This window comes from Chiloscyllium plagiosum, unplaced genomic scaffold (genome assembly GCF_037043375.1).
Source record: "Chiloscyllium plagiosum isolate Xiang-an unplaced genomic scaffold, Cpla_swu_hap1 HiC_scaffold_1, whole genome shotgun sequence".
Lineage (NCBI taxonomy): Eukaryota > Metazoa > Chordata > Chondrichthyes > Orectolobiformes > Hemiscylliidae > Chiloscyllium > Chiloscyllium plagiosum.
In genome coordinates this window covers 19,168,396-19,191,940 of record NW_028270139.1, presented here as the reverse complement: position 1 = coordinate 19,191,940, position 23,545 = coordinate 19,168,396, and the positions used below count along the sequence as shown (strand labels likewise).

The 23,545-nt window shown below is 40.2% G+C and overlaps 1 protein-coding gene and 1 long non-coding RNA gene across 3 annotated transcripts in view; one reads left to right on the top strand and one right to left on the bottom strand.

Annotated features, from left to right (window-relative positions):
• Window positions 1–23,545, top strand: part of klhl2 (kelch-like family member 2) — a 148,149-nt gene that overhangs the window by 69,799 nt on the left and 54,805 nt on the right. For both annotated transcript variants that reach the window (XM_043698470.2, XM_043698465.2), the window contains exon 6: window positions 6,869–6,978. In XM_043698470.2, coding sequence (XP_043554405.1) covers window positions 6,869–6,978 — 110 coding nt within the window. The remainder of the gene's footprint in view (window positions 1–6,868; window positions 6,979–23,545) is intronic.
• Window positions 1–23,545, bottom strand: part of LOC122553987 (uncharacterized) — a 48,550-nt gene that overhangs the window by 19,376 nt on the left and 5,629 nt on the right. The window lies entirely within an intron of this gene.

The window sequence follows — 23,545 nt, the reverse complement described above, 5'->3', positions numbered from 1 at the left end:
TTTAAAATAGTGATGGAAAAGGATAGACTAGATCTAAAAGTTGAAGTTTTAAATTGGAGGAAGGCCAATTTTGATGGTATTAGGCAAGAACTTTCAAAAGCTAATTGGGGCAGATGTTTGCAGGTAAAAGTACGGCTGGAAAATGGGAAGCCTTCAAAAATGAGGTAAAGAGAATCCAGAGAAAGTATATTCCTGTCAGGGTGAAAGGAAAGGCTGGTAGGTATAGGGAATGCTGGATGACTAAAGAAATTGAGGGTTTGGTTAAGAAAAAGAAGGAAGTATGTGTCAGGTATAGACAGAGATCGAATGAATCCTTAGAGTATAAAGGCAATTGGAGTATACTTAAGAGGGAAATCAGGAGGGCAAAAAAGGGGACATGAGATAGCTTTGGCAAATAGAATTAAGGAGAATTCAAAGGGCTTTTACAAATACATTAAGGACAAAAGGGTAGCTAGGGAGAGAATAGGGTCCCTCAAAGATAAGCAAGGCGGCCTTTGTGTGGAGCCCCAACAGATGGGCCAGATACTAAACGAGTATTTTGTATCAGTGTTTACTGTGGAAAAGGACATGGAAGATTATAGAATGTGGGGAAATACATGGTGACATCTTGAAAGCTGTTTGTCCTACAGAGGAGGAAGTATTAGATGTCTTGAAACGCATAAAAGTGGACCTGATCAGGTGTACCCTAGTACTCTGTGGGAAGCTAGGGAAGTGATTGCTGGGCCCTATGCTGAGATATTTGTATCATCGATCGTCACAGGAGAGGTGCCAGAAGACTGGAGGTTGGCAAATGCGGTAGCATTATTTAAGACAGGTGGTAAGGATAAACCACGGAATTATAGACCAGTGAGCCTGATGTTGTTGGGCAAGTTGTTGGAGGGAATCCCGAGGGACAGGATGTACATGTATTTGGAAAGGGAATGACTGATTAGAGATAGTCAACATGGCTTTGTGCGTGGGAATTCATGTCTTACAAACTTGATTGAGTTTTTTGAAGAAGTAACAAAAAGGATTGATGAGTGCAGAGCTTGGACTTCAGTAAGGCGTTTGACAAGGTTCCCCATGGGAGACTGATTAGCAAGGTTAGATCTCATGGAATAAAGGAAGAACTAGCCATTTGGATACAGAACTGGCTCAAAGGTAGAAGACAGAGGGTGGTGGTGGAGATTTGTTTTTCAGATTGGAGGCCTGTGACCAGTGGAGCGCCACAAGGATCGGTGCTGGGTTCACTACTTTTCGTCATTTATACAAATGATTTGGATGTGAGCATAAGAGGTATCGTTAGTAAGTTTACAGATGACACCAAAATTGGAGCCGTAGTGGACAGCGAAGGAGGTTACCTCAGATTACAACGGGCTGAGAAGTGGCGGTTGGAATTTAATTTACATAAATGTGAGGTGCTGCATTTTGGGAAAGCAAATCTTAGCAGGACTTGTACACTTAATGGTAAGGTCCTAGGGAATGTTGCTGAACAAAGAGAACTTGGAATGCAGGTTCATAGCTCCTTGAAAGTGGAATTGCAGGTAGGACAGTGAATAAGGCGTTTGGTATGCTTTTCCTTTATTAGTCAGAATATTGAGTACAGAGTTTGGGAGGTCATGTTGCGGCTGTGCAGGAGATTGGTTAGGCCAATGTTAGAATATTACGTGCAGTTCTGGTCTCCTTCCTATCAGAAAGATGTTGTGAAACTTGAAAGGGTTCAGAAATGATTTATAAGGATGTTGTCAGGGTTGGAGGTTTTGAGCCAGGGGAGAGGTTGAATAAGCTGGGACTGTTTTCCCTGGAGTGTTGGAGGCTGAGGGGTGACCTTCTAGAGGTTTATAAATTAATGAGGGGCATGGATAGGATATATAGACCAAATCTTTTCCCTGGGGTGGGGCAGTCCAGAACAAGAGGCCATAGGTTTAGGGTGAGAGGAGAAAGATATAAAAGAGACTTAAGGGGCAATACTTTCACGCAGAGGGTGGTACGTGTATGGAATGAGCTGCCAGAGGAAGTAGTGGAGACTGGTACATTTGCAACATTTAAAAGGCGTCTGGATGGGTGTATGAATAGGAAGAGCTTGGAGGGATCTGGGGTGGGTGCTGGCAGGTGGGACTAGATTGGGTTTGGATATCTGATCAACATGGACGAGATTGACCGAAGGGACTCTTTCTGTGCTGTACATTTCTATGACTGGTTTTTAGGTAGCTGAGTAGCTTAGAGCTGTGACCAAGATATAAAGGAGACTTGGGACCATCAGAAGTGCGCTCGATTTTCTGCAGACAAAGCCAATTGATGCCTCAAGAAAATCAGTTTACTTTAGCATTTGGCAGTTGCTTTAAGTTGTGACTGTTGATTAATAAGTCAAGGCATTATAAATGTGAATAAGTCAAATCAATGGAAACATCTGGAGAAAAATGACTTAGAAGCAGCATTCTGAACAGCACAGGAATCATCATAAACAGCTCAGTGACCCTCATGAACAGGAACCACTGAACTGCTTTCCTGTGTGTGTGTGTGTGTGTTTACACACATGCAAAGGGGTGTCGATAAAGGATTGGCATTTTAATTTGTAGAGTTATATGCTGACAGTTAATAATTGTTAGCCTGTAGTTAGTGTCTAATCTCTTTTAATAAATAGTAATCATTGCTAAGCGCAGAAACCTGGTCTGCGATCTAAAAGCCTACTAAATTGAAGAATTTTGCATATTTTTAAAAATGATTGATTTTGTCATAACTGAGTATAGTGGGGCTTGACTTGAGCACACTACTCCACTGAGTTGTAGTAATCACTTAAATCTTAAGAAACTTCAAGGAACGATGCGTCCCATCTGTACGGTCTGGACTCTTGCACTGCCAATTTCTCTTGCCCTGTCTATATCTTCTTGCCATAATCTTTGAGTCATTTTTAGCTGTCTTATTTGTGAATGTTCGCGTGTGTTTGGGCTTTGTGTAATTGTGATCCTTTTTTTTGTTGTCCGTTTGTTCAAGAATAAGTTTGTTTACACTGAAATGTTATTTTTCTGTTCATGATGAAACATTGTGCGAAATACTTTTTGTCCAGGGTAGCATTTCTGGAGGCTTTCGAACAGGAGGTTGGTGGGCTGGAAGATGAGGACCGAGGCGTTTTGTCCTTATTGCGATTGGAGGGGTGGGGTTCAAGGGCAGAGGTGCAGGAAGGGTAGGAGATGCCCTGGAGGGCATCATCAACCACGTGGGAGGGGAAATTGTGGTCTTTTGATGAAGGTCTGGGGGTCGGTGGGGTGGAAGGTGAGGACCAGGGAGAGTTCTGTCCTTGTTGCGATTGGAGGGCTAGGGTTCAAAGACAGTCAGGCAAATTGAACATCTTGGTAGCGTAATTGGGAAGTGATACATTGGGCTGGGCTTGTGGAATATTGAGGCTCAAGTATTGGTGCATGCCCCCCAATTGAATCATGATACTAACGAGATGTACCAGCTCATTTTTATCTATGTTAAGCTTCGAGGAGCTGAGATTAATCAGAATTTTAATTGCTTGCAACATACATAATTAAATGCTTTAAAAACTTTGAGAGGTATTTTGGCATTCAGCATTTCAAGTAAGATGTCTGAGAGGTTGGTTAGTAAGATTCGACCTGGTAATTAAGAGATCCCAGTGAAAGACTGTGTGCTTCAGTTGACTCTGCAGCAAACAAAACCAGTCCCTCCTCATTGGGTAATCACAAAACAATTAGATAAATTGATTTGCAATTTTGACCTCAAAATTAGTAAGCAATGCTTGTACAAGAAATTGACACTGTTCTCTGCAGCTGAAAACGAGAGTTCAGTCTGCTTGGATACATGCCCAATGCCAGGGTTTAGAACATCTGCTCAGGGATGGAATGCAGTTTGCATCGAGAGGAAGAATAGTTCTAGAAGGATCCACACAAGTACTGATGATGTACATTGGAATAGGAAAGATGTTTTACTTGGGGAGCATGAACAGCTCGAGGTTAAATTTAAAAACCTGATGTCAAAGATGATGATCTCTGGATTATTAGCTGTGTCACAAGCAAGATGGCATTGGCGAAATAAGATTAGGAAATTGGTATGGCTTAGAGACAGGTGTGAGGGAAATAGGTTTCAGTTCATGGGGCAATGGAACCAGTTCTGGAGAGCATGGCAGCTATACTGTTGGGCTGCTCTTTACCTGAACTGTATGCAGACCAGTGTTCTTGTGAACTGTGAAATTAGATTGGTAGAGAGGGCTTTGAATTGTAGAAGCAAAGGATCATGTGACGTGATGTGGTAAATTCAAGAGAAACATCAATAATAGAGCAGGCTCGGAATGGGTAATACTAGCTAAAGTTGGGCAGCATGCGAGAGAGTGTAAAACCTTAAGAGTCAACCAGCTGACAAAGCAAGGGATTGCAAAAATGGAGTTAAAAGCTTTGCATCTGAATGCATGAATCATTGATAACAAATTGGATGAATTGGTGGCATAGAACTACATACATATACTGTGTCTTAATGGCTGTAACATAGACATGGTCGAAAGGTGACTGTTGGCTAATACTGAAGAATTGAAGATTCTTATATTTTGCAATGATAGGAATAGGTGAACCTTGGTAAAAGTGTTATAATGAAGTGATGGTCAAGTTGATTAAGTTGAGCTGGGAAACTAGATTTAAATGTAACAACATGGAGTGGCATACCTTTAAGGAGATGGTTAAAAGCTCTTTGCAAAAGTCTGACCTGGTGAAAAAGAGATTTTATTTTAAAGGATGAATCATCCATGGTTAAATTAGGAAGCTTAAGAATAGTATCAAATTTAAAGAAACACCAGACAGTTCTGCAAACATTGGTGGTAGGTCAAAACGTTTTAAGCATCAGCAAAGAAACACTCTTGAAAACAAAAAAGTAGGAGGAATTAAAGTAGAATGAAAAAGCTAGCTTAAAATGAGCGTTTCTAACATGTGTTTAAACAAGAGAAGAATAGCTGAAATGAGTGATGGTCTTCAAGCGGGCGAGTCCAGTGATTACTGATGGTAAGCAAAGAAATTGTGGTGATGTTGAGTAGGTATTTCATGTCTGCATTCTCTACAGGTAACTAAGAAAACTTCCCAAAGATACTTAAAAATCACAAGGGAGGAAGTTGAACAATCACCATCACCAGGGAATAGGTACTGGGGAAACTATTAGACCTAAAGGCTAACAAGTTCCTAGACTTATTGATGCATTGTAAGGTTTTAAAGGGATAATGGCTAAGTTAAGCTTAGAGTGCAATGACTCTTCTTCAAAAGTGTTCCAAAGAAGTGTCATTGGACTTGAGACTTTAACTGTTTCTCTCCCCACAGATGTGCTAGATCTAAGTTTCTCCAGCACTTTGTTTTTAAATTGATAAGCATAGAAGATTGGTTAGCTACCAGGAAGCAGGGAGAAGGAATAGTTTTGGCATTGTCAGATAGGCAAGCTGGAACCTTTGCACACACTCCAGTAACACTTGTAAGTTAGGAAGTTGGAGGATTCATAGAATCTGGTGAAATTATAATTACTCGGAAGGTAGAATTGAGCAAACTGATGAACCTGCGGTTTCATCAGTTTCTGGATCCTGATGGACTTCATTATAGGATCTTAGAAGAGGTAGCTAGTAAAGGTAGTAGATGTGTTGGTGTTAATTTTTCAAAATTCATTAGATATTGGAAAAGTTCCATTAGACTAGGAAGTCTTTAAACTACTTGTAAGGGTTATATAGTTCCTCTCTTCAAGGGAGAAATGCAGGAAAGTATAGGCCACTTAGCCTCACATTTGTTGTGGTTAGTTGTTAAGAGTTGATCGTTAAGGAAGTTATAACTGGGCACTTTGTAAAACTCAAGATAATGGCAGAAGACATAAATATATATTCTAATCCTAATCCTAACCCTAACCCAATGCTAGTATAGAGTTGGTTATTTGAGTAGTGAAATCCATGTTCAAATGGAATACCAGATGGGATTTTCATTGGAACCTCATTATCATGGTATAAATTGTGAAAGAGTGCAACTTAAAGCACCATGTTTCTAGCTCACAAAGCCTCACTTTGAATGATCTATTTAACAAGTGTCAATGGTAAAGATCAAAACTTGGGAAATCCCCTCCACGGCAACCTCCGATGGATTGTTGCACCTCTTATAGCTTGCCTTTTAAAGACATCCTCTCAGGATTGATGCCACAAACAATGTGGTTGAGAAAAAGACTTTAAAAGACCCATAAATAAAATGCTATAATGATCAGTATCTAAACCTCTATCATTGGTTATTACCTGATAACCTTGTTCGTGCTATAGGGAGGCAAAGATAGAAATGGCTGGAGAAATGGTGTGGCATGCCATTTGGCAATCGACTTTCTCCTGAAAGTCGAGACCAAAACTATGTTGTAAGCTAAGTAAGACAGCCAGGATTTAATGCAGTATTTTTGCTCGGAAAATATTGTAGCACAAGAAGTGTGTTAGCTGCAGCTTATTTACAAATAAAATAGTAAAGAAACTATAACCCGTGTATTCCTCTAAGGATTTTGTAACTTTGTCACAATGTTACTTCAAAACCAATGCCTTTAGATGCATTCACACTTGCAGCATTATATTTCCGTAATCACACATCACAATCATAATCTATGCAGCTCTTCACAGCCAGAACTGTCACAGTAAAATGTTTCCTTTGCTGACTCAAGTAACTGTTGAAAGATTCTGACACTAGGTTGTTAATCTCACGAACTCAATTTTTCTCCACAGATGCTGTTCGACTTGCTGCACATTTTCAACATTTCCTGCTTTTGCTTTACTTTGGATTCTGTGCAGTTATTTTTTTATCTTAAGGTAGTTTTAGTATTAAGGAACAGTGATTTTGAAATCAAAGTAATTTGTGAAAAACTTTTTTTTTTCTTTGAACAGAACAGCATTTCTCAGAGGTCGTGCTGGGAGAGGAATTCCTCAACCTTGGTATAGATCAAGTATGCAGTTTGATAGCCAGTGACATGCTCACGATTTCATCAGAAGAAAAGGTAAAGCAACAAAGTAATATTGGAAGATTTCCCATGATTTAAATTGATTTAAATGTTAAGTGTCTGGTTAAATCAAGATTCATGTCCATGTTTTATATTGATATAAAGATTGATAGGTATACATTCCTGCTTTTGTGCATTTTGTGGGTGGCACGGTGGCACAGTGGTTAGCACTGCTGCCTCACAGCACCAGAGACCCGGGTTCAATTCCCGCCTCAGGCGACTGACTGTGTGGAGTTTGCATGTTCTCCCCGTGTCTGCGTGGGTTTCCTCCGGGTGCTCCGGTTTCCTCCCACAATCCAAAGATGTGCCGGTCAGGTGAATTGGCCATGCTAAAATTGCCCGTAGTGTTAGGTAAGGGGTAAATGTAGGGGTATGGGTGGTTTGCGCTTCGGCGGGGCGGTGTGGACTTGTTGGGCCGAAGGGCCTGTTTCCACACTGTAAGTCATCTAATCTAATCTTTTACCAAGCAGATATAGGGAAAGGTCAAGACTTTGAGCCAGTTATTTGCCCACATTTATACCTTGGAAAATGTGGCACAGACCCCAAAATCTCTTCCTCACTACCTCCATCTTTTTATGAAAGATTTTAATATATTGTTGGAAGCTGACTGAAATATTTAGGTTGACTTTTTTAATATCTTTTTTTTGTGGAAGGCCCCAAATTTCAAAGCTGGACCAAATAATTATGGAAACCAGCCTTTGATTTGGAAGTCATGATTTGGAGATGCCGGTGTTGGACTGGAGTGCACAAAGTTAATCCCACAACACCAGGTTATAGTCCAATTATTTGGAAGCACTAGCTTTCGGAACACTGCTCCTTTGTAAGGTGGTTGACCATCTGATGAAGGAGCAGCGCTCCAAAAGCTAGTGCTTTCAAATAAACCTGTTGGTCTATAACTTGGTTGTGTAATTTTTAACTTTGATTTGGTAAGCTTTCATCCGAAATGAACTCCTGTGCTTTCTGTACCTTTGCTGGGAATGACAACCTTATACAACAGGCCAAACAGCTCATTTAGATTAATATTTGTTTCCTAAACAGTGGATGCAAATATCACTTGCCTTTGGAGCAAATCGAAACAATCACGATGAATATCTATGTACTCAATTTACTAGAGGTCAGTGTCTAGTAAATCAACAGATTTTCTGAAATGCTGTGTTGTAGAGTACTCCCACTTGCCTTTTTTTTTCATTTCCACATGTTCAGTCAAAACTACATGTAAAGTAACTTTACTGGAAATTTACTTCTTACGTTGGTTTCCGTTTCTTTAACATGTTAATAAAGAAGTTTTAGCAGCATGAGAATTGAAGGTCAAACCGAGGTGCTGTTGTGATTTTCTTTTTTAAAAAAAGGAAATTTTGTTTTGGAATCTATATATATTAGAGGTGTGTGTGTGTGTGTGTGTGTGTGTGTGTGTGTGTGTGTGTGTGTGTGTGTGTGTGTGTGTGTGTGTGTGTGTGTGTGTGTGTGTTGTCTGCCCAATGGTGAAAAAACACTGCCTGTGAAATATCAACAGGAGGAGGGCATTTTCCAGGCTATGTGCCTCTTTTCCCTCACTTTCAACCCACCTGCTAGCTGTTACCAAACTGTGTTTAGTGTGGACTGGCATATGTTCTGTCTTTACCAAATGTTTTCCCATAACTATCCGTCATTTTCTAACAATTTGAACTGATGATTAAATAAATATTCAATTATGAGCATTCATTTATCATAAATACGTTTTTAATTCATTCAGATATATTGCAAAGGACTTGAATAATTTTAATACTTCTTAATCACATGATTATTTTTGGATTTTCCTGTCATGTTTTATAAATTATTACCACATTAATCATTATTATAAACATTTTTCTTTGCGTCAGATTTGACTCTTTTTAATTTTATATCATTTTAGAAAGCTTGAGGATATGTAGATCGTCCAATAATAGATCCCTTAGTGTGGAAGCAGACATATGGCCCATTGAGTCCACACCACCTTTCTGAACAGCATCCTACCCCTATCCCTTTAAACCTGCATTTCCTCATGGCCAATCCACCTAGCCTGCACAGCCCTGGACATTATGTGCAATTTAGCATGGCCAATCAACCATAACCTGCACATCTTTGGACTGTGGGAAGGAACTGGAACATCTGGAGGAAATCCATGCAGTCATGAATACATTTTTTTTTTAAGCCATTCATTTGTGGGACATGGACCTCACTGGCTCGGCCAACATTTATTGCCCATCACTAACTTCCCAGAGGGCAGTTTAGAGTCAACCGTATTGCTGTGGATCTGGAGTCACATACAGGCTAGACCAAGTAAGGATGTCAATTTCCTTCCCTGAAGGATATTAGTGAACCAGATGATTATTTCCATCAGTCGACAATGGATTCATAATCATCATTTAGATTCTTAGTTCCAGATTTTTATTAGATTCAAACTCCACCATCTGCCATGGTGTGATTTGAACCTGGGTCCCCAGAACATTACCTGGGTCTCTGGATCGCCTTCCCTGCATTCAAACTCCAGAGACAGTTGCTCAAGGATGGAATTGAACCTGGATCCCTGGTGCTGTGAGGCAGCAATGCTAACCACTGAGCCACTGTTCCGTTGTGATACTTGAGGTTGCGAGACATGTAGGAGGTTCACTAGTGTTTTGTGCAGTGTTAGCTTTAGACGAAACATAGTGAATGTTGACTGTGAAAAGATGTTAGTTGTGCGTAAGATAATGACTAAGTGGTGGGAAATCAGCTCATATGTGAAAATAATTATATATAGTGAGGAATCTACTGATGAAAAGTAGTATTTATTTTTAAATGGAAAAGGTAATCATTTTCTGTTCTTGAGCAGTTATAACTTCATGTGCAGGTGTCAGTCCTTTAAGAAACATTCCCTAGAAATGCAGTTCAATCCAATCAATTTTGGGACGAAGCTGTTTAAAACAATTTTATGTTTTGGAGCCTTAAGGGATAAGCCAAACAAAGTGTTGTCTGCGTGATGAAAACCAAAATCAAGAGGCTATAAACAGAGCTAAGTGGTCCCACAAAACACTGATTCTGTCATGTTCATTTGAGAATGGTGATGGATGTGAAGCAGGAACAGTAGGAACCAGCTCAAACTTGGTGAATCTAGCCTTTTTGTATGCGATAAAGCTGAAATATTCTTAAACTGTAGAAGTGATGTGTAGAAGATCCTACTCTGCCTGTACTTTGAGATCCTACCCTCAAAACGAGTGTTCAACAGTTTATTGTAATTTGATTGACATGGAGGGACAGTTAATGCAAAAACATCTTTGGTCACTGACGTCATTGACAGATAGAATATAGTGTGGAAAAATGTGAGGTTATCCACTTTGGTCGGAGAAACAGATGAACACTGTATGTCTTAGTTAGTAAGAGGTTAGAAAGTGTAAATGGGTAAAGGACCTCTGTGTCCTTGTTGATAAGTCACTGGTACAGCAAGCTATTAGGAAGCTTAATGGCGTGTTTAGCCCTTATTGCAAGAGAATTTGAGTATAGGGTAGCGGTCTTGCTTCTATTATATTGGTGATTTGGAGGTGCCAGTGTTGAACTACGGTGAACAAAATTAAAAATCTCACAATACCAAGTTATAGTCCAACAGGTTCATCAGGTGGTTGTTCTGATGAAGGGGCAGTGCTCTGAAAGCTAGTGCTTCCATATAAACCTGTTGGACTGTAACCTGGTGTTGTGTGATTTTTAACTATTGTACTGGAATTTGGTTAGACCACACCTAAATTACTGTGTGCATATTTCCATAGAGGGAGTGCAATGAAAGTTTACGGGATGAACAACTAGGTAGAATGAGTCTACGTTCTTTGGGATTTAAAAGAATGAAAGATGATTTCATATTTGGGTTAAGCAGGGCAGAAGCTGAGATGTTGTTTCCCCTGACTGGACAGAGTTCAGATGAAGGAGCTATCTCTAAGTATTTTGTTCTAATTTGTTCGTGGTATTTGTGTTTTGCTGGCTAAACAAGCACATCTTGCCATTCCTAATTGCCCAGCGAGTAGATAAGAATCAACCACATTGCTGTGGGTCTGGAACTCAGATAAGATGGACAATTTCCATCCTTGTAGGGCATTAGTAAACCAGATGGTTTCTAGGACAATTAAGTGGTTACATGGTTGCAATTAGGCTTACTTTTCCGCCCAGATTGATTTTAACCGAATTCAAATTACACTATCATGTTGGGACTTGAACCCATAACCCCAGAATATTAGCTCCAAAGTGTTCTGGATTACAGTTTGGAGGGACATTGCCATTATGCCACTCCCTTACATGGTTCACGTAAAGAGCGATGACAATTGGGCATTGTTGAGTCGAAAAGTGTGGCGCTGGAAACGCAAAGCATGGCAGGCAGCTTTTGAGGAGTAGGAGAATCCCGTTTCAGGCATAAGCCCTTCATCAGGAAATTGGGCATGATAGTAATGTGGCGAAATAGTAACAGAATGTGACAGGCAAAGATAGAGTACACACGGATAATGTTCAAATGAATGATGTTTGTGAGTTGTGGACACAGCCCAGTCCATTATGCAAGCCAGTCTTCCATTCGTTGACTCCATCTTTATTTCTCACTGCCTTGAAAAGGCAGCCAACATCATCAAAGACTCCTCCTCCCCAGTTATAATCTCTTCCGTTGGGTAGATGATACAAAAGCTTAAACACAGCCAACAGATTCAAGAACAGCTTCTTCCCTGCTGTAATTAATTCTCTGAATGGGCCTCGAATTTCAAAGTTAATGTTGACCTTACTCTTTGTGCACCTTTTCTGCAGCTGTAACATTGAATTCTTTACTCTGTTCTGTTATCCTAATGGATGGTATAATCTACCTGTACTGCATGCAAAACTTCACTGTACCTAGATACATAGAGTCATAGAGGCGAACAGCACGGAACCAGACCTTCGGTCCAACTTGTCAATACCGACCAGATATCTCAACCTAATCTAGTCCCACCTGCCAGCACCTGGCCCATGTCCCTCCTATTCTGTGACAGTGATAAATCAAATCAAAGAGGTCAAAAGAGGGAAAATTGTAAAATGACCAATTTTAATGTTCTTTATCTTAATATACTCAGTATTTATAACAAATGAATTGATAGCTCAAATGAAGCTAAATGAGTTTTTGATGAGAATTATAGAGAAATGGTTAGCCAATAACTATAGCTGCTCCCTGAATACTCAATTTGGAAGGGCAAGAAGAAAGGCAAATGAAGTGGTGTAACTCCAATTAATAAATAATCAGTTCAGTACAGAGGTGAGAAATGATTTTGATTTTGAGGATCTTGATGTAGAATCAGCTTGGATGGAAATAAGGAATAGTAAAGGAAAGAAGTAACTAGCGATTTTTGAGAAGATTTGTAGCTCAGGTTGATGATAAGTATGCAAGTTAGCTCGCTGAACTTGAAGGTTTGTTTTCAGATGTTTCGTCAACATGATTAGGTAACATCATCAGTGCGAGTCTCCGGTAAAGCTTTGGTGGTATAGAGTCATAGAGATGTACAGCTTGGAAGCAGACCCTTCAGTCCAGTCTGTCCATGCCGACCAGATATTCCAACCCAATCTAGTCCCACCTGCCAGCACCCGGCCCATATCCCTCCAAACCCTTCCTATTCATATACCCATCCAAATGCCTCTTAAATGTTGCAATTATACCAGCCTCCACCACATCCTCTGGCAGCTAATTCCATACACGTACCACCTTCTGCATGAAAAAGTTGCCCCTTAGGTCTCTTTTATATCTTTCCTCTCTCACCCTAAACCTATGCCCTCTATTTCCGGACTCCCCGACCCCAGGGAAAAGACTTTGTCTATTTAACCTATCCATGCCCCTCATAATTTTGTAAACCTCTATAAGGTCACCCCTCAGCCTCTGACGCTCCAGGGAAAATGGCCCCAGCCTGTTCAGCCTCTCCCTATAGCTCAGATCCTCCAACCCTGGCAACATCCTTGTAAATCTTTTCTGAACCCTTTCAAGTTTCACAACATCTTTCCGATAGGAAGGAGACCAGAATTGCACGCAATATTCCAACAGTGGCCTCACCAATGTCCTGTACAGCCACAACATGATCTCCCAACTCCTGTAATCAATACTCTGACCAAGAAAGGAAAGCATACCAAACGCCTTCTTCACTATCCTATCTACCTGCGACTCCACTTTCAAGGAGCTATGAACCTGCACTCCAAGGTCTCTTTGTTCAGCAACACTCCCTAGGACCTTACCATTAAGTGTATAAGTCCTGCTAAGATTTGCTTTCCCAAAATGCAGCACCTCGCATTTATCTGAATTAAATTCCATCTGCCACTTCTCAGCCCATTGGCCCATCTGGTCCAGGTTCTGTTGAAATCTGAGGTAACCCTCTTCGCTGTATGTTCCACCTCACTATTTACAAGTCTTGGTTTCTTAAGGTGGGTGACGTCATTTCCAATTATATTTTTTTAGGGGAAGGTAGATAGGGTCTAAATTGATATGTTTATTGATGGAGTTCTGGTTAGAATGCCATGCCTCTAAGAATTCTTGTGCGTGTCTTTGTTTCGCCTGTCGTAGGATGTGTGTGTTGTCCCAGTCGAAGTGGTGTCCTCCTTTATCTGTATGTATAGAAACTAGTGACAGTGGGTCATGTCGTTTGGTGTTCATGTATCCTGGTGGCAAGTTTCCTGCTAATTTGTCTGATGTTGTGTATTTTTTTATAGTTACATTACATGGCTCCTGCTTCGGGAAGCCGCTACCACACTGACTTTAGAGATTCGCACAACGGCAAAATAAGTTACAGGAAACATTGATTACTTGTTTCCAACCTCTGACCTGCTCTTGTAGTCATAGTATTTGTGCACAGGAGTGTTGTTGACAGTGAATTAAGCAATGGTAATGCTGTTGAACAACAAGAAAAGGTGGCTAAACCCTGTCTTGTGAATATTGCTTAGCCCCAGCCTGAAAATGATGATTACAAGGGATCTACTGGCAAGTGAAGTGTTAGTTTGCTGATATTTCTGTTTTATTTGTGGTCATCTGAAAGTTCTTGGCATTCTTAAGCAGGAGTAATGGTAACTGACCAATAGTCTGGCAATGATATCATGGAGTTCAGAAGAGCTGTTAGCCACATACTGTACTGAAGTGTTGTAACAGCAGTGCTGATTATTTTTCTGCCAGCATTTTTAGATTATCTTTTTCATATCTCTCGGCAGGAAATGTAAAATCTGCAGAACTTGGCACGAACTGACACCATGTGTCACGATGATTTAGTTTGACTCTGTAGAAAGGGAACTATTCTTACAATTTACAATTGACAAAAGGGACAATAAAACTAAAAATGTTTTGCTTTTTGTGGGAATTTGGCATGGAATGCAGCTTTTGAAAAGTTTCTGGTTTATAACACATTTGCAGTTTGTGGGCCAGAGAGAGAGAGCAAGAGGAAAAAGTGCTGGATAATAAACTGGGGGAGGTACATTAGTTTTCAAATCTAACTGGAGGAAAATACAGCTTAGGACTTGGGGAAGTGCAGACCTTTTAGCAGCACTCAATGAGTGGGACTGAAGAGAAGCTTGTAATGGATTGTCAACACCCTTTTCTGTTTGGCTTCTATTTCACATGTTCCACTGCCTAATCTACTCTAATGTTGGTTGACCATGTCATGTATTTGTCCTTTTTGTACCATCTGATGTGAAGGTGATGAATTTGCCATGTAATCACCCCCTCATGTCTGTATATTTCCATGTGAGTTGACAGTCAGAATCTATTTCCCCTGAATTGAAATGTCAGGTGGGGGAGTTCAAAGGAGATATGAGGAGCAAGATTTTTAAGAGTGGTAGGTGTCTGGAATGTGCTGCCAGACAGGTATGTTAGGGGCTTTTAGATAAGCACATACATATGCAAGGAATAGAGGCATATGGGCCAAGGACAGGTAGAAGGGATTAGTTTAATTTGTTGTCGTGATGGGCAAAGCATAGTGGCTGAAGGGTCTGTTCCTGTGCTGTACTGTTCTATGTTCTATTGCTCTATTTCAGTGCATGTCCATTTTTCATGTTCAATCCAGTTATACCAAGAATGTTAACCTTTTTGGTCTCCCTCCATGGGTATAGACTGACCTGCAGAGGTTTGTTGCATTTTCTGTTTCTGTTTCCAGACTTGGTGTTACTTTTCTGTCTTCATCTTTGTGGTACCTGAGGAAAAAGTACGAACCCTCTGGGATCGATAGAGAGCATTTTCCAATGTGTTATAGCCAAGTCATGAACTACCTACGTCCTCTGAGCTTCAAAGTTAGATGGAAATGATGATCTTCAAGTTGCTTACATGGTGATTATCTCGTGGAGTTAGATGCTAGTTACTTTTCTGATTGTATGTCTATTATGCTGTGTCCAAATTAAGTTTGAATACTCCACTTGACAATGATAGACTCAGAGATGTACAGCATGGAAACAAATACTTTGGGTTCAACTCGTCCATGTTGACCCAGATATCCTAAATTAATCTTGTCCCATTTGCCAGCACTTGGTCCATATCCCTCTAAACCCTTCCTATTCATATACCCATCCAGATAACTTTTAAATGTTGCAATTGTACCAGTCTTCACCACTTCCTCTGGCTGCTCATTCCATACACGCGCCACCTGCTACATGAAAACATTGTCTTCGGGTCCCTTTTAAATCTTTCCCCTCTCACCTCAAGCCTATGGGTCTAGTTTTGGGTTCCCTTGAGCGAGCAAAATCAGGCTTTCACATCACCAAAAATATATTCCTTTTGCAAGGATGACTTGCATGCGAATGGTATCTTGAACACAGTAAAATTGTCCCAGAATGTTTAGTAGGATGGGTGAGAAATATGATAGTACGTCACATAAATAAGCATTAAGCTTTTAAGTGGCTGATTTTTAATATGTCTTCATCAAGGCACAAAGATGAGTGGAGAGGCAGAATGAAGAATTTGAGGAGAGAAATCCAGAGTTTGGGGGCTAGCTAGCTGAATGCCTGCCCATCTCTGATGCCCCAATTTTAAAAAATGGGGCTGCACAAGAAACCAGAACTGGAGATGCTCAGAGATCGTTCTAGTGAGTGTAATGGGAAAAAAAAAGCTTCAAGAACACAGGACATGGGACATGGGCAGAGAACAGTCTTTCATTTTTAGGATTCAAATCCAGCTTAGTTTGTTGGGGTGAAAGGTGTCTCGAGGTGCAAGCTGCAGAGCTCTGTGCTAAATGGCATAAACAACAGGAACAATTAGAAATATGAAATAAAGCAAGCAAAGGCTGAAATCAGATACAGTAGAAGATATGATCTGTGGAGAACAGAGATAAAGATTTTGGTATATCTTTTCATAAAAAGTAAAAAAAAAATTGTTTATATGCATTTCGCTTACAATCAGAGCAAAGAGAAAGGCTGACCAGAATAAAGACACACAAGAGGGAAAGCCTGGTTGGAATCACCTATAATCTGATTGTAGCAAAGGATATGCTTAGATGCCAATAAACTTTAAATCTGATAACTGGAAAAGCATAATAAAGGATTAAATATGGATAAATATGAAATGGCTGTCTCACCAATAATTGAGCCTTTCTGACCCTTTATAGGGCATAATGGAGCTTCGGGAGATAGATGGAAACATAAAAGTGACAACTTTCAAGCAGCGAGCTCTCAGTTTTAAAAAATGCAAAAGTTAGGGGATGAGAGGATGCATTATTAAAGAAGCTAAGTGTTCAGAGCCTGAATTGCCTGACCACTAATGCAACAAAATATCCTTCAGGGAAGGAAATCTGCTATCTTTACCTGGTCTGGCCTACCTATGACTCCTGATCCACAATAATATGGTACAATAATATGGGCCCTCTGAAATGGCCCAGTAAGCCATTCAGTTGTATCAATCGCTACAAAGTCTCAACAAAGGCAGCACGGTGGCACAGTGGTTAGCACTGCTGCCTCACAGCGCCAGAGACCCAGGTTCAATTCCCGCCTCAGGCAACTGACTGTGTGGAGTTTGCACGTTCTCCCCGTGTCTGCGTGGGTTTCCTCCGGGTGCTCCGGTTTCCTCCCACAGTCCAAAGATGTGCAGGTCAGGTGAATTGGCCATGCTAAATTGCCCGTAGTGTTAGGTAAGCGGTAAATGTAGGGGTATGGGTGGTTTGCGCTTCGGTGGGTCGGTGTGGACTTGTAGGGCCGAAGGGCCTGTTTCCACACTGTAATGTAATCTAATCTAATCTAAAAGAAGAGAAACTGGATAGACAACCTGTTTTCAACCTAGGCACTAGAAAAGACAACCATGCTTCTATCCTTGCCCCTTCCCATCACTCTCAACAGTGTGATCGGTTTCCCCTTGTCCTCGCCTTTCACCCCTCCAGCCTCTGCATTCAAAGGATCATTCCCTGCCATTTCAGACAACTCCAGCAGAACACCACCACCAAAAACATCTTCCCCTTACTCCCCCTGTCTGCACTTTGCAGGGATCATTCCATCCGGGGCATCCTAATCCATTCCACAACCACCAACATCATGGCACTCTGCCACTTAACTGCAGAAGATGTAACACTTGCTCTGTCACCACCTCCCTGCTCATCATCCAAGGGCCCAAACAGTCTTTCCAGGTGAAACAGCATCTCACCTGTATCTCCTGCAATCTTCTGTACTGTATTCACTGCACCCAAAGTGGCCTACTCTATATTGGAGAAACCAAATGCAGACTCGGGGATCACTTTGTGGAATATCTGCCCCTCCCAATTACTGTCCATTCAGTTCTGACGGGAGACGCATCATTGTCCAGTCACTTTCACATTCCGATGACTTAATCTGAATTGTCAACATACACGCACGACCAGCACACCCACCACACGCAGTATTTGGTTCCTCCTAGAATGAGGATTTGTGGTTTCATGCTGAGTACATAATTTTGTCGTCTTATTTCTCATCACAGTTCTAAAGGGTTTCATTTTGAGGCTATGCCCTTGGGTCTCTCATACTCCCCTACTAATGGAGTGTCTTCTCCATATCCACTGTTTCCAGGCCTCTCAGTACTCATGAGCTGAATGAAGGATCAAAGTTCTCTGATAACAACGTTTGAATTTGTGTGTTTATCTATACATTCTGTGGCTGCTGGAAGTTGCAGACTAACTCCCTCCATAGTCCTGGTGATTTCTGTTAGTTTTACCTCTATTCTTAATTTAAAATACTGGCCATTGAAAAGAGTAGGACTAATAATTAACAGAACAAAAGTCGATCAGAAGAGTGTGCTGTAAACTTTTCCTACGTTAAGCTGTTACATAGTTCTTGCTTCATTGTGTAATGAACGTGCTTGAGGTTTAATGTGATGTTCTGCTGTTGATTGAGTACCAAAAATAGATTTTGTGAAAGCAAAACAGTGATTACAGTAATTTAAAAATAATCTGTGAATCATGAATTTCTGTTCAGTTCTGCGTGATTTACTTGGATAGTAATGTTCAGCAGCTAATTTTGAAGCTGTAGAGCATTGGACCTTTTATTCGGAAACTGATCTAAAATATTCAGTGTTTAAAGAAAAAGAACAATGTTCCAGCTGAAAAAACAATAGAAAAACCTTGATAGTCTTAACATCCGGAATGAATTAACTTTACACAGCCATATCATTATATCTAGATTATGTTCCTATGCATCCATCTCTTGCAGGCTCCTGTTTTTCTTGAGATATAGGTGGGCAGCATGTGGATAATGCCACAACAACTTAAAGCATTTTGTTCAGCAAGCTCAAAAATATGAGAACTCTTAGAGTAGCTCAGGATCAAAATGCAGTGTTCAGCTCAATAGTATTGTTCCATTAGGGAAGATAGTTGCAGTATATTTACCAGGACCACATTGAATATTCTGAAACTGGATGACTTTATGGTGTCGATAATAGCAGTGATTTTTGCAGAAATGGCAATAACCAAGTGACTGAAACAGCATTTGTAGGCACACCCTGTAGAAAGACAAGTGCCTCATGATTGAACAGATAAATACATTGACAAATTCCATGTCTACATTAAGGATAATGGTATTCAATGCAGCAATTTAAATGTTCAAGCTGTCTAATGGGCAGCAATCTCAACAGGAATTAAAATGGTGGCAATATAAAAGTAGCTAAAATTATGAATTGCATTCTGTTTGTTACCAAACAAAAGACTGCAGCATTTAGATAGCAAGTCATCAGCAAAAATAATGGTAACATGTCTATTTGAAAAGCTTTCATACAAATTAATTTCAAGTTGAAATTAGAGATCAGTACTGTGTAGATGGATTTAGCTTACTCGATTTAAATATCTCGCCATAAAATGGCGCTGCTTGGGTTCATAAAGTAAATTGCCTTTGCTATGCATGCGTGACTTTCTGAAGTGTTGTGTAGGTTGGTTGTCCTGTAGAGCTGCTAATTAGGAATTTGTTGGAGGCTGATGGTTGCTATGACAGCACAGCAGCTGTCAGGATATGAATATTATGCAATATGCTTATGTGTTCAGCTATAAAAGGTGAATATTTTAATTTATTTATGTTTTGGTTTAACTTTGGTATTCATAAGAAAGCAAACTTCACACAGATTTATTAACTTGTACACTTGCAGAATTTGGGAGGTTGGGGTAAGTAATGTAGATTGTTATCCTCTTCCACTGTGTGATTGGCAGAGAAACTCCAGTAGCTAAATAACTCGAGTAGCTAAATGACCAATGACTCTGACCCACGTTGAGTGTGCAAGGTAGCAATACTGTTTGTTACAGAATTGATGGTGACTCAGTACTCACAGTTAAATTGTGGTGAGACTTGGTGTGATGATTTATATTTTTAATTGTTAGCATATGAAATTTTGACACATTCTAGTCTTTAAATAAACAATACTACCTGAATACACAACCTTGAGTAACTAATTTGATCATCAGTATTACGTACCAAGTGAAATACTCGTTCTCCAGGCTCTGCTAAATGACCCTAAACAAGTTAGTTGATTTGATGTAGTACTTGCTTGCCAAAATCTAATTACATATTTGGAATGTATGATTTTTTTTTTTGCCTCATCGTGACTTAATATTTACCTGATACTTTGTGCTGAAATCATGTACTGTAAGATGGTTGTGGATTTTGGAGGTCAGTCATCTCAGTCCCAAAGTATTGTTGCACGAGTTCCTTGTTGTAAGTCCAGCTGCCTTCAGCTGCTTCATTGATGACCTCCCTGCATCATCAGGTCAGAGGTCAGGATGTTTGCTCAAAACCCCTTTAGATATTGGAGATGCTCATGCCCCTAAATCTGGACAGCATTCGGGCTTGGGTTGAAGGTGGTACGCACTAGGGAGTGAAGGTCTCCAACAGGGGAGAGGTTAACACACTGACCTTAAAATGGCATTGTGTTACGAAGAAAAACAGATTGCTGGAGAAACTCAGCAGGTCTGGCAGCACCTGTGAGAAGAAAACAAAGTTAATGTTTTGAGTCTGTTCGCTGTTCATCAAAACTGAATCTGTCCTGTTTTGATGAAATATTAACTCTGCTTTCTTCTCTCAGATGCTGTCAGACCTGCTGAGTTTCTCCAGCAATTTGTTTTTGTTTCAAATTTCTGGCAGTCACAGTTCTTTGTTTTATTTTTGTGTTATGAAAATGCTTCATTGTTTACTTTTTTAAAAGCATTTTTCTTTAAAGAATTGTGGACACAAGTTAATTTGAAAAGATTGAGGAGATACAAGGACTTTTTTTAAAAAAATAAACTGAAAGGATACAATAGGACTTCTTTTTTGTAAATACACTTTTGAAGTTACATGGTTTAAGCCATTCACTGGTGATCACATGCCGAGGTTTATGGCTGTTGTGAAGTAGTTTTTGTTTTGGATGATGCTTGGAGTTCATTTGAAGTACATCATGTTGAGACAGAGAGCTCCCTAACTCATCTGCCTTTCCAAGAAAACCTTTTTGAGGCCCCAGTGTAATAACTGAAACACTGATCCAGCTGTTTTTACCTGAAGAGCTTCTGAAAGAATTCTTAATGTTTCCGGAATAAACGGAGTCTGCAAGGTCCTAGTGACAACTGCCTATGTTAGGAGAGACTGTTTATGTTTGTCAGGACATTAATTAACAGCCCTGAAAATGTGTTGCTGGAACAGCGCAGCAGGTCAGGCAGCATCCAGGGAACAGGAGAATCAACGTTTCGGGCATAAGCCCTTCTTCCTGAAGAAGGGCTTATGCCCGAAACGTCGATTCTCCTGTTCCCTGGATGCTGCCTGACCTGCTGCGCTGTTCCAGCAACACATTTTCAGCTCTGATCTCCAGCATCTGCAGACCTCACTTTCTCCTCCATTAACTAACATCCATCTTGAACATTTCTTGCTCAGTCCTGTTTTCCTTCAAGAGCTCACAATTAATGGCCAAAGGGTTTTCCCCAAAACTTAACCTCTGCGCAGAAAATGCTATTTAAAAGAAATTGTGCTAAGTTATTTAGGGTACACATTTAGACTTTTATATTTCAGATTTGTTCATCACTTTTGCATCTTTGCCAGTTAGACCCAGTTTTCAAAGTATATCGGTTCTTTTGTTTCCTAAAGAAACTTGGTTAATGGTGCTTTCCTGAACCTAATATAGAAAAAATAAATAATTAGCCATACAGTAATTGGGTAAACATTTTAAAACCTATGTTGTGACCATTGGTGTAGTGGGAGAGAGGCTGTACTCCTCCCATCTTAATCATAACACTTGGCATTGTCCAATATCCTGCCACTGTCGTTCTGGGGAATCACCATATTTTAGCCACTGAATTATTATGGCTACAAGAGGAGATCAGAGGCTGATTATTCTGCAGCAAGTAATTCACTTCTTGATCCCTAAATCTTTCCACCACTGACAATGTGCAAATTGGGAATGTGGTGGGAAATCTTCTAGTTTCTTGGATAAATTCTGCTCTAACAGCACTCGAGAATGCCATCATTATACAGGACAAAACAGCCTCTTTGATTAACAACCTCTGCACTACCTTAAAGACTCAGTCCTTCCACCAGTAATAATGATACAAAATATGTCATCTTTAATTCTAGCCCCTGACCACCACCACCACATCAACAGCAAAATTTCTGACTTGCTGTACTAACTGTCGGTAGAATTCCCTCCACTTTCAGAAGTTTATAAATTTACTTGAGCCCACAAGGGAAGCTGCAGAATGGTGGAGCACTGAAGCTGTGCTGAATAACCCGAAGTGTTACTTGCAATAGACAAATTTGAGCCCAATCTTTTTTTCTGTCTTGGAGCTTATATTACCAAAGGGACATGAGAAATTGGCACATTCTTTTGGGGGAAAAAATAATGCCAGGGATGTGGGATCACAAGATCAGTTTGTGATTGCTGTGGGAAGATATTGATAAAGTTTAAAAATCTCAACACCAGATTATGGTGCAACAGGTTTATTTGGAAATACTAGCTTTCGGAGCGCTGTTTCTTCGTCAGTTAGTTAATGCGACAGAATCATAATACACAGAATTTATAGCACAAGATCATAGTGTCATGCACCTATTATGATGTATTGAACAAAACCTAGATCGCTGTTAAGGCTTTCACCTTTTAGAATGGATTACAGATTTTGATTCATTTAATATGTAAATCCCAGAACTTCTTTCAACTCCACATTCCCAAGTAACTTAAGGTTTTATAAAAATCAAGTGACAACTCAGCTCAGACAATGCATTAAAGTTGTGAGGTTAGAGTCTATGTATTCCAAACTTGAGTTAGACTGGTTCTATTTCCAAAGGAGACATTTATAAAATGTCACATGGATTGACTACCTCCAGATTGTGTGCTTTTTGAGCAAAGTAAAATATACTGTGTGCACGAGCATGCATGGAGAGAAAGAGAGAGAGAGTGCGCATATGTGTTTGACAGAGTAGAAGCCTCTGAGAGCCTCTCACAGGCTTCTACTCCGTTACATTCATGAGCACACACTCACTCACTCCTATAGATGCGCGTGCGCGCGCACGCTCTCTCGCTCTCTCTCTCTCTCTCTCACACACTTTCTCTCTCTCTCACTTTCTCTCTCTCTCTCTCTCACACACTTTTTCTTTCTCTCTCTCTCTCTCTCTCTCTCTCTCTCTCTCTCACACTTTTTCTTTCTCTCTCTCTCTCTCTATATGCATGCGTGCACACAGTCTATGGGGTGAATGTGCATTTGCAGATACATTCTATTTGCTCTACAAGCATACAATCTGCAGGCAGTCAATCCATGTGAAGTTTCATAAAGTCCTACTTTGGAAATAGTACCAGCCTGACTCAAGATTGCAATACATACAGACTCTAACCTCACCTTTAATTCATTGTCTGAGCTGAGACGTCACTTTTTTTAATATAAAATCTCGAGAATGTGACTTGGAAGAAGTTCTGGGATTTGTATGTTAATGAATCAACAAATTCTTTCTAAAAGATGAAAGGCTTAACAGCAATCTAGGTTTGTTCAATAGATTGCATGACACTATGATCTTGTGTTATAAATCCTGTGTCTATGATTCTGCCGCACTAGCTACCTGACAAAGGAGCAGCGCTCCGAAAGTTAGTACTTCCAAATAAACCTGTTGGGCTATAACCTGGCATGCGATTTTTAACTTTGTCCACCCCAATCCA